Here is a 12,232-nt window from a genome sequence, read left to right on the forward strand (position 1 = left end):
CTACTGACAAAGCTTCAATTTAATATGACCGTTTCTGGTGTATTCCTCCTTCCTTTCTGGTCCAGAAGAAGGGTCTCTGCCCGAAGCATCGACTTTTTATTCATTTCCATTGATGCTGCCTGACCTGTTGAGTTCTGAGTTCCTCCAGCATTTTGAGTGTGTTGCTCTGGAATTCCAGCATCTGCAGAAACTCTTGTGTTTAATACGTTGAATCTGTTTTTGTTTTGTGTGGGTGCTGTGTGGTCTGGACTCTGAAATGTGTTTATTTCAGGGCTCCAGCATGATTTTGTTTACAGCTGAACCTGACATTCCCCTCGTCTGATAGCCACACTTGCATGGTTCTCACATGAGGCAGTACGAGCAATACTGGCTGATTTCTCCCTTTTATCCAAGAGCATGAAGGCCAGCGCCGGATGCCAAAGTTCTATAACTGGCATGCTTGAGCTCCGGTGCACAGTGCCACCATGTCACTGATGTGTTCTTACCAAATGCAATGCAGTCCTTTGATTTTTGAGCATATTCTGGGTTTGAAGTAGAAACAATTTCATTAATAAAGGCACAATACACACTTACTGAACTGATGACGTCTTGATTTTAAACATCCTATGATATTTGGACACCTTCCCTCATTAAAATCCAAAACAGCCCTGCAGAAATACTCAACTGGCAGGAGAAGATTTTTGCAGCCTGTATGAAAAGGAACTATAAAAATTCAAGTGCTTCTTTTATAAATCAATTGTATATGTTTTCCTCCTCACTCAAGTGCTGAAGCTTTACAGACCATGTATCTGCTGATGAGCCCCAAGCAACTTTATGAACATTATAAGGATGATTATGAAATCCACGATATCAACTGGAACTTGGAGAAGGCAACAGTCATTTTGGAAAACTGGCAACGAAAGTTTGTTGAGGTATTGACAATTGCCATCTTTAATGTGACTTTTCTTTTGCATGAAATGGAATTTAATGTGAGGAATGGATAATGAATTAATTCTGCAAGTAAGGAACTTACCTGCATTAGCAGAAGAGGTGAAAGGGCTCAACAGGTGAGCTCTTTGTCAGTGATAAAGCATGAACTGTACATTACAGGCTTGCTCTACAGTTAGCTCAGTGTAACAGATTGATTATTTATCTGCACCGCCCACCACATGAATGGGTAATTATAGTACCACTGAACTAGCTACTGCCCTTCACTAGCTTTAAGTTGTTAACAGCAAAAGATGTTAAAGATTAACTCTTTGAACATTATTTACCAGCAGCATGAAAACCTGTTGCCCTTAGAATGTCAGTTTTATGTCCAGCTATGAAAGGGACACAAATAAAGCTAGTAATTTAAGTTTTTGAACAGCAAATGCTGAACCTATCATTAGTGGAGTATCTGACCTGTTATTTGATAAGCTTTTTAAACCGCCAGTGATGATGAGGCAGTGTAAAGCACACGATAGATCACAGATTGATAGTGTATCATGGCGGTCGCTGTTTTGATGTGTTGCTCGATCAGTCATATACATATCGTAGATGCTGGCCAAACCAGTTGATATAATAAGGAACCAAAGTGCAATACATCGTTAATTCTATAGACTAATCTTATATTTTATATGATACTTATTAAATATTCAATCATTTCTCTTGTGGACTTGGGTTTGCTGGACTAGATGATAAATTTCTTTTACCACCTGTCCATTGCTTCGTATGTAATTGACTCAGAATGGTTAAATAGATATCAAAAATATTTCAGGTATACCAATAAGTTTGCAAAGAAATCAGGGGTTATTTGTAAAGAATAACTTGAAGTTATTGATCTATTAAGAAGATGTCTATTGAGGTGAAGAGATGGTGGAGTTACAGGAAATGCAGTGGAATGGAGCAGGGTGGCAGGAGCATGCTGTAGATTACTGTGCTGGAGGTGATGCTGTTTCCTATGCTGGAAGGACTTTGGTTTTCCAGTAAAATGAATGGTTTCACGGTGAAGAAAGACAAAGGAATCTTATTGAAGACTTGGCAAACAATAAAGGCATTGTGTGAGGACAAAAAGAGAAAGGGCAGAGAAGTATGAGGTGGTTCATTTTGGGAAAGGACAGTGAGCAGAAATTCATTTTATATATTAAAATTCTTGGCAAGTTGAATGGAGAGAGAATTTAGGACTGATCTGTTAAACGGCAGAGATCCACAGTGAAACTAAACTGGGTTCAGGGTGAGAAGGACAAAGTTTTCCCTCAGTCCTGCTGAGTAGATGTAGGGCCTTGAGTCAATGCTGGTTCTCAGAAAAATTCCATCAATCACATTCCCGTCCTTAATTCCCCGTTACCTATTATCTCTCATATGCCCATCAATACTGATTCTCCCATCCACCTTTGACACTAGACACAGTTTATTGTAACTATTTGCTTACTAACCAGCATGCTTCTGTGAACAATGCTCACAAAATGCTGGAGGAACTCAGCAGGTCAGGAGGGATTTCTGCAAATGAATAAACAGACAATGTTTCGAGCCGACACCCTCTGTCCTGATGAAGGGACTCGGTCCAAAATGTTGACTGTTTATTCATTTCCGTAGATGTTGAGTTCCTCCAGCATTTTGTGTGTGTCGCTGTGGATTTCCAGCATCTGCAGAATCTCTTGTGTTTATGTATCTGTGACGTGAGTGGAAATCTATGCGTCTGTGCACACTCCACACACACAGTACCACAGGACAGAATTGAACTCGTAGTGGAGTTCTGAGACTGATTGCCTCAGTACCATCCATGGCAGAAATTTGAGGAACCATTTGAAGTTCTGTGATTCAAAATCCATGGCTTCTTCATTTTTAGTAGAGCCAAAGAGATAATTGTAAAGAATGATTGGTCCCTCTTCAATATCACCAGCTGGATTCTTCATGATCAATGTTGGGGGTATTCTGTCACATTGGAAAACCTGAGTTGAGAAGCTATGGTCCAAAGGGCTGGACATGATCTAAGCTGAAAATGTAAGTTCTCCACACTAGTTTAATTGGCTAGGTGTGATGTGTGTCTGAAATTTTACAAGCAGGACGGTTTGAGTTAGCTAGTTAGAACCACCTTGCAACAAAAATAAACATGCATTTGTGCCAATTAATTTTGCAAGGTAATTTACAAAGAGATTTGAACAGTGACTCAAACAGAGGTTAGAGGTAGTGACCAAAAGCATGTTTTTTTAAAAAAAGAGCAAGAATGATTTTGAAGTTTGAGAGGCATGTCAAGGTGCAGAAATAAGCCTTGAGTTTACAGTCCTGATTCTTATTCAATAATCTTTACGGAAAAAATGTGTGAATGTTAAAGACAGGTGAAGATAGAATCATGGAACATATATACACTGATACGCATTCGCATTCAGACACACATGTTCATGAACACACATGATGAAACACCATGCATGAACACAAACACACACACACACACACACACACACACACACACACACACACACACACACACACACACACACACACACACAACCATCTCGGTAATCATGGTCACTAGATTCATGTTCAGTTACAAGTCCATGCATTTAAGTGGAAGTTCTCCCAAAAATGAGAAAAGGAAGAAATTGTAAGTGGTAGTTCGATGAATGCCAGACTGAGGTTTAAACTACATTGAGGAAACAGGTCCTGAGCAAAGTATGGATTTTTCTGAGGTTATACTTAATGCCTGGGCTTTTATCAACATAAAATGAGGCATATTGCAAGTTATGTCCATTTTTATCAGAGATACATCAGATTACCAGGAGTTGGCCTTAACTATTAGTTGCACTGTGTTCAGCACACTTAGGAAAATAAATGTTTCTACTGAGTGTACAAGATTTTGCAAGCAGTTTGGTTCAGTACTTTAAATGCCTCCTAGAGAATTTCAGGGTTTTGTTTTGTGGGAAAAACTAAGGATTTTTAAAATATACTGTATGAAGAAAACAAACACACTTTTCTCTTTATTTTCAATTGGATTCATTCCAATGTGAGAGGGAGAATTGTTCTTGTAAATGCTGAAATTACTTATCAGGCTGATTTTCATCAGTCTGCAGCTGTAGTGTACAAGGAGACGGATTCTGGGCTTCTGACAGATGGAGAGTTATGGGAACAAGCTGTTTGGTGATAACTGACACCCAGATGCTGATTACAAGAAGACCTGAGGCCTATGTGAAGCTTGCCTGGAAAGGGAATTGGGTTGTGTTGGGTTGAATAGCAAATGTGGAAGATGTTTCACTGATTCCCAAGGTTGCAGTCCCTTTGGCTGTGGCAGCTTAGGTGGTGAATGACGGGACCTTTGCTGTGCTCCAGAGGCCATGTGATCTCACCTGACCTTTGACCATAGTGATCTTTGGCATCTGCAGCCATTACTCTAAGCTGTCAAGGATCAAAAAATAATGTATTTCGTACATGTTTAAAATGTATGAAAAAACTCACAAAGAGTTTGCATTTGAATAAACCCAATCAGAAAAATTGGATAGCTTCAAGATGTACCTCAAATTTATTCAACCCTTTTGACAACACAGATCTCTTGGGAATGTAGAATACACTGACATTTTTATTTAACTATTCCAGATTTATATTCAAATTGCCTTAAATGGTTGAAGCGTTACTTTTTCCACATTGTTTTATAATTAATTAGCAGACATGTTTTATAACTAGTTAGCAGTCTGAACTTTATTCAATTGTTCCACATATTGTTTTCCTTTAAATCTGCTACAAACGTGTGTGTCAATTTTAGTGAAGAATTCAACCCCCTGGGTGCATTATCCTCTTCCCTACCACACCCCCACAATCTCGCATGGTTTACTTATATTATTAGTCTCCGTAGTATCTTACACCAGGCCAATGGAAGTGAGTCATGCAGACTGGCCTCTGAAGGCCTCTTCTGTCAAGTTTTGACCACCTTTTACCCAGGAGATAAACAAATAACCTACAGTGGTAGTCTAATGTCATGAGTCAGCATGCCTCGCTTAACTAGGGCTATTTACTGTAAATGATGGAATTATGAATATTTGTCCTCAAGGTTACCTAGTATCAGATTCTATTTTTTTAAACATTACGCAAATAAAATACAGAAATATACTTATCTGTTGTTTAGTAGCAAATGCTTCAGTAGTGTGATTTCAAGCTCATATTTGTGACCAAGTAGGTCAACAACATTAATTCTTTAAAATAATTGTTGTTTGGGCATGTTTTAGAGTCTGCCTCCTTTCACAATTTATTCATTTTAACCTAGGAGTTATCATTTGTATCCAATAAGAATGGTTTCCTGTTACATTTTACTGGTGAATTTAATGCCCAGTGGGCTATTGGGTCATTTAGAGTAGTGTGATTCATGGTTTGTTTAAGCTGTCACGACAATTAGTAAGGATGCCACGAATGGGCTTTGGGTCTTCAGGACCCAAGTTAAAAAATATTGGCAGTTCCTCCTTTCGGGGAAACAGTGTTAGCTTTGTCCTCAATTATTCTCCACACAGTGACACCTTTCAGCCTGAACTCATAGTGATTTATCTCCCTTTTTCAAACTGAGATTGTTGAAATCGATCACTAACAAGTGAAAGTCTGCAGATGCTGGAAATCCAAGCAACACACACAGGATGCTTGAAGAACTCAGCAGGGCAGATAGCATCTATGGAGAAAAGTACAGTCGACGTTTCAGGCCTCAGGGTCTCGGCCCAAAATGTCGACTGTACTTTTTTCCATAGATACCGCCTGGCCTGCTGAGCTCCTCCAGCATTTTGTTTGTGTCCTTTGAAATCAATTGTAAAATATCAACTATTTTCTTAGTTTAGGTCAAACAACTCACCACAGGGTAGAAACCAAATCTAACCCTGTATGCTTCATCAGATCAGTTGCATATTTTTACTAGGGAATCCTAGACTGAGCCTAAAGATGCACACTCAATCTTTTTAGGAGCAGCTTTTTTGCCTCTGCCATTGGATTTCTGAATGGTCCCCACCATCCCTAGTCTGCACTGTTTGTTTATTTATTCATTGTAACTCAGGAATTGTTAGTCTTCGTCCCGTACTTTTTCCACAAAACTACAAATTTCTCAATATATGTCAGTGATAATATACGTGAATCTCATTCTGATTCTGAAGACCTGAAAATATATGTGTCATACTTTTGAATGGTCATTTCTAGTGAGCCAGTAATGTTAATGTTTTTTAAAAATTGTATTTCTTCTTGTTGTAGGTGGCTCACCAGTCCCTGCCTCAGAACTCCACACAAAATATCCATGCCTTTTCCACCACCACCCTCAATGACATCATGAAATCTTTTTCTGATGTCAGTGCCCTCCGTGTCGCTGGAGGGTACTTGCTAATGGTGAGTCTGTTTCTATCTTCAATATTTCTGTTTCGAGTTAACATCATTTTCGGTTGCCTCTCAATGCAAATTCTTAACAAAAGAAACAGAAATTTTCTGTTTCTATTTCTACTGTATTGATATATGTTGATAAATATTTTTTTTTCTTTAATTCCCATTAGTTGGCATATGCTTGCGTGACCATGCTGAGGTGGGACTGCTCCAAATCCCAAGGAGCTGTGGGTCTAGCTGGAGTCCTGTTGGTGGCATTGTCAGTAGCTTCAGGACTGGGGCTGTGCTCCCTTCTGGGCATCTCGTTCAATGCTGCAACAACTCAGGTACTTAATTCTGATCTCACAAGTCTACTCCTTCCCCGCAATTGAATATTTCTCAATGGAATATACTGGAATTGAGGCAGTAGAGAAAAATCAATGGCTTTTGCCTGTGAACTTGGCGTGGTATAGGCTTTGACTGTAATAGCAAATTTCAAATATTAATAATTTCTTTATATCTCCTGAAACTAGGTACTACCGTTTCTGGCCCTGGGTATTGGTGTTGATGACATGTTTCTCTTGGCTCATGCATTTACTGAGACAGGTCAAAATAAGAACATTCCTTTCAAGGTAAAGACTAATTTCTACTTAAAACTAGAATCCAATGGCTACTTCTTTCTAATTACTACACTGAAATAATCAGGGGAAGATTACAAAAGAAACTTCCACCAACCTGATAGAACGTGCTTCTTTGTCAATAAGTTTGAATTAGTTTGATAACTCACAATCCATCACAAGTAGTCAAGAGTTCCTTTTAAGCTACTTTTGGCAAAATGTTAGCACCGTCAATTTTTGATGCATGCCTTTCCATGCAATTTTAATATAAATGTGCTGAGTACACAAAATGTGTGTTCCCACCAACAGTTTAATCATAGAGAAATAAGGTATCTCACACAGGGATTGGTAGTGGATTCCACAGCCAACAGAAAACCAACAGAGACTTTCTTCTGGAAATGGAAAATCCATAGTATAAATTTGAAGTGGCAGGACAGACAGCAAAGGTAGAGAGAAAGTTATCAATTCAGGTGGATAAACTTCTTTCATTAATGATGATTTGGTTACGTTTGAGACCAGTTATAATAAAAATCATGTTTGAGTTGGTATGCAATGATACCTTTGTTTGCCTTGCTCAGTTATACCCACAATTGACCTTGGTAATGTGAATTATTTCCATAGCCATTTACTATGTTTTGTTTTGTGCTAAAGGACAGAACAGGTGAATGTCTGAGAAGGACTGGAACCAGTGTTGCTCTCACATCCATTAATAACATGATTGCTTTCTCGATGGCTGCTCTGATTCCCATCCCCGCACTTCGTGCATTTTCCTTACAGGTAAGTGAATCATGTAAAGTGGCTGGAGAATGCATCACTTAATACCTCGGTTCAACATTCTCAAAGAAGTTTGCAAAATGTTTAAGTTGGAAAGTGGCAGAGGGGCATGGGAGGGGTCCGGGCAGACTGGATGAGGGTGGATTAAGGGCTGTAAATTCCTTTGCTCCAGGTGTTACATGCTTCTTTGAATTTACCTGCACCTTCTCTCTTGCTACCTGCAGATGTCAGCCACAGAGGGGCTTAGCAGTCTGCTGAACAACAGTGTAGCTCTTCTTTAGAAGTGTGGCAGAGTAGAGTTTGGCTTCTGAAGTGTGATGAACTGATGAGAACATTTTGCAATAAAATAAAAAAATAGAATTTTGTAAGGATGGGATCAGGACCACTTGACTTAGGATGTCATCGACATTGAATTATTTTATACACTTGAAAGGCAATCATGGAAACCAAATTTTGCATGCAGCTTTTCCCCTTTTAACTTGTCGCCCCTTATAAAACATACGATTTGACTCCTGAGAATGATAAGTTACTTGTTATCCAGTAGACACCTTTCTAATACCGCTAGTAAGTTGTGACCTGCACTGGTGGTCTCAAATGTAGAAAACTGTATAAGTGCTTTTTTTAAATATAACTTTATATGACCATGAGACATAGGAGCAGATTTAGGCCATTCAGCCCATCAAGTCTGCTCCACCATTCCATCATGCTGATTTATTATCCCTCTCCACTGCATTTTCCCGTCTTCTCCCTGAACCTTTAACGCCTTACTAATCAAGAACCTATTAACCTCTGCTTTAAGTATCCCCAATGACTTGGCCTCCAAGCCATCTGTGGCAATAAGTTCCACAGATTCACCACCCTCTGGCTTCAGAAATTCCTCCTCAAGTCCTCCTCTCTTTATACTTGAAAGGGATACCATTTCAAAAGAAAAGATGGGATGATTATAGTGGTAAACCTCTCCACCAAATCCTGAAACGTGGCCTTGAGCTCCCCAGTATTTGCATGTTAATTGCCCCCTCCCATTTAGGCCTGCCTGTCCTCAGACACCTTTCCAATTAATCTCAACAAAAATTTACCCAGAGAATCAACATGTCATCCACAATTGATGTGACAGTCATAATCATGTCATAATGTCTCAGGCAGTAAACACAGAGGAAGAAACTGTTACCATTTAGAAAAACTTGAGCTATATTTGAAGTGGGGGGGACAGGTTCAGATGTGAGAGAGATGCAAAACATTTCTAATTTGCATTTTAAATCTGAATGCAGATGCAATTTTAGAGAGATGGCAAGTCATACTTCCTCCTGTCTTACATGTTTCAAATAAATTGTTCCATACCCAAACACATCTTTTTAGAATTGTTATTGAAATTGAATGATGACTAATTTATTTTTCTGTTTAAGAGCAGGGGTGCACAGGGAGTAGGATTACAGTCATGAGATGGGAGGGATCAGTAAATGGACGCCCCAGTCCATTTATAAAATGGTTAATTTATTGGGGCGTAAGAGCTAAAGAAAATAACATTGCAAAAACATTTAATTTCCACCGAGCAGCGATTGTTTTTCTCTCCTTTGCCCTCCGGAAAACATTGTTCTTATTTACATGTTGAATACGTGTGGCAGGGTGGAGATAACATCTACCAAAGGGGGTGTAAGGGGCTGCTTCCCAACATTAGCCTGCAGGTCACCCTTGGGCAAGGCGTAGCACCTGCTTCGCCTCCTCTACCTCCCCCGCAAGGTCAGGGTCACGAGAGCCATGGGAGTAGGTGGTGGATGGTCATATGAGCAGCTGGTGCAGATCACAAGTCCTGGTTATGTGACCACTGATGCCAGGCAGACAATCTCTGAACAGTACTGGTAATGGGCTTGGCCGGCTGGTGGCGCAGTGAGATCAGCACCAGACTCTGGAGCGAAGGTTCCTGAGTTCGAATCCAGGTCGGGCCACCCCCGATCACACTTTCCATCCGTGCCGGGTTCAGTGTCGAGCTAGCCATTTGGCCTCATAAAAAATACAAGGGTCGAGTCCTGTGACCCGGTTAATTCTGACACCAAGTGCCAGACAAGAATGGCTGAATGTCTGGTACGACACGCTTAAAAAAAAAACTGGTAATGGGGTTACCGGTTTTGTAAAGACACTGCCCAGAAGAAAGCAATGGCAAACCACTAACGTAGAAAAATTTGCCAGCATGGTGATAGATAGACCAATGTTAACGACATGGCACATAACGAGCAAACGAACATGCTGAATGCTGATTTGCTGAAAAGGGTCCCATTGGCCTACTGTACTTGGCAAAGCCCGGAGATGTTGATTGAAAGCAATACAAAGAGCATTAAGCACCAAAAACCTGACAGGGAAGAACACTAGACTGGCCTGGAAGCAGGCCTTCAATTTGCACAGCCAGTGTAGTTGGCAATAAATGATGGGCTGTATCAGCTACATGTCAGTTCCAGCAATGTGATCTTCTTGGACTCACTGGGTGGTCTGGGAGATAATAATGTATTATAATGGCTGCCTTGGGCAACTTCACCCCCTCCATATTCTCTTACATCAGACTACTGTGACTTTAGGAGTCTTTCACATTAATGTTAATGTAGAGGAAAGGAGTCAGAGGGGGCATATTTAAGGGAGGAGGGGTTTCTTGCATCAAATCCTTAAGAGATTTAATATTTTCCTTGGCTAAATACAGGGCTTTGGTGAGGTCTGGAACTGGAGTTGTAGTACAGCTCACTTAAAGCTGGAAATATCTTGGTTAGAAATCAGAAACTGCTGTTCTTTGCCCGAGGCCTGGGGCCTACAGTGAAGCTATAGATTTTCAACTATGTTTCTTTCAGATCTTAAAGGGGCATGCTAAACTGGTAGGCAGTCTGACAAGACAGTGCAGGAGTTCATTAACATAAGAAGAAAGCAGAAAGCAAACAGTAACGCATGCATTTGATGATGTAGAATCATATTTGGGAAGTTAAAAGCCAAGAAAGAATGACAGATATTATGTAAGAGGTACCTCTCCTCCAAGTATTACAGCAGAACAAAAAGTATTCATGGTGGGCTGTTGACTTTATCATTAATAAAAGCCAATTCCCTCATCCTAGTCTCTCCTTTGTGGATTTTTAAAAGTAATAATTCTGTAGATTTCCAAATCTGGGTAATGATACAATAATATTAACCTCTATTCCTTGCCCCTTGCAGGCTGCAATAGTTGTGGTTTTTAACTTTGCGATGGTGCTCCTCATCTTTCCTGCCATCTTAAGCTTGGATCTTCATCGACGGGAAGACAAACGGCTGGATATTTTCTGCTGTTTTTCCAGGTGAGATTTGCTCTTCTAATAGAGTCCCTGGGTTTGGTCACAAAGATAAGGACAATGCGAGGATTTCTGCCATTATTTGTCAATACAAAGCGGAGGTGAAACCAGTCAAAGGTCATCATTAGATGTGGGCCAATTGTTTCTTCTCTTCCATTTCTTTTCCTGTGACCCAACTTATACAATATATGATCTGCTGCCGATTCGCTTGCCACTGCTCCCTGAAACAGATTTTCACCAGCTTCGCCTCCAAGTAAGATCCTACCAACTTCTGGTTTAAGGTAGCACTACCTAGACATGTGTCCTGCTGGTGCACTGCAAAATTGACACACTTGGAGTTGGAGCCTTGCTGGATGGAGTGAACGATTTGGAGGGGGGAAGCTTTCAATGCCCATCCAACTTACCTGGGTGCGAGGGTGGATCACTCTAAGTGCCGAGCTGATTTGGAGAGGTTGAAAACTGCTTCTCCGGCAGTGAGATCTAGGCCGGGGTCCAATTCAGGGCCTGGTTCCTTGTGCGAGGTTTGGACAATTTGACCGCTGGTCCGGATAGTCTGGGGACTCCTCTCTCCAGGACCCTAAGGCTGAGAGTGTGCCCCAGGCTGCTGTGCTTTCTTGTCTGTGAACTATGCAGCGACTTGCCCTGCCAATATGATAAACTGAATACCAAGGCTTTGGGCCTGCTCCGAGCTACTCTGTTTCCTTTGTTTGCATGATTTGTTTTTTTGTCTTTCTCTGTGGACACTGGGGGTTGGTCTTTAACTCCATCCTTGCTTTGCAACTGCCTATTAAGCAACCAAATCTCAGGTTTGTATAATTTAAACATTTGTTGATAACAAATGCACTTTGAATCTTTGAACAATGAAAAAACTATTGGAGAAGGAAAGGCCATTCAAAGTGGAAAGTTCTCATAGCATCTGATTGGTAAATATCTTGGGATACATTGTATATCTGAGTTTTAAAACAGGAGATGGTGTGTAGCTGAATAATCCCATGGTCTGGACACCATCATGAATCAACCACATGAAATGTTTTAGACACTGGCATCCACCATAACATCTGTTACTTTCCCAAGAAGGGTTAAACATGGAACAAAGCTGCTTTCAGCCATGAAAGGGATATGTGGGAGTGATTTCAAGGCCATAATTTGACTTCAGGAATTAATTCAGTAGATAGTAACGATTAGTGATTACTACTTATTTTTTGATGATCAATGAAAATTTTTCATAAAATTACTGTGGTTAATTTTTGTTAACTCGAATAAAAG

At 40.3% G+C, this 12,232-nt stretch overlaps 1 protein-coding gene across 1 annotated transcript in view; it reads left to right on the forward strand.

Moving 5' to 3' along the window:
* ptch2 (patched 2) overlaps nucleotides 1-12,232 on the forward strand; it is a 111,629-nt gene that overhangs the window by 60,620 nt on the left and 38,777 nt on the right. Inside the window, exons 8-13 of the mRNA XM_072273632.1 lie at nucleotides 764-911; nucleotides 6,175-6,306; nucleotides 6,468-6,623; nucleotides 6,810-6,908; nucleotides 7,545-7,670; nucleotides 10,854-10,972. Coding sequence (XP_072129733.1) covers nucleotides 764-911; nucleotides 6,175-6,306; nucleotides 6,468-6,623; nucleotides 6,810-6,908; nucleotides 7,545-7,670; nucleotides 10,854-10,972 — 780 coding nt within the window. The remainder of the gene's footprint in view (nucleotides 1-763; nucleotides 912-6,174; nucleotides 6,307-6,467; nucleotides 6,624-6,809; nucleotides 6,909-7,544; nucleotides 7,671-10,853; nucleotides 10,973-12,232) is intronic.

Source organism: Mobula birostris, chromosome 12 (genome assembly GCF_030028105.1).
Source record: "Mobula birostris isolate sMobBir1 chromosome 12, sMobBir1.hap1, whole genome shotgun sequence".
Lineage (NCBI taxonomy): Eukaryota > Metazoa > Chordata > Chondrichthyes > Myliobatiformes > Myliobatidae > Mobula > Mobula birostris.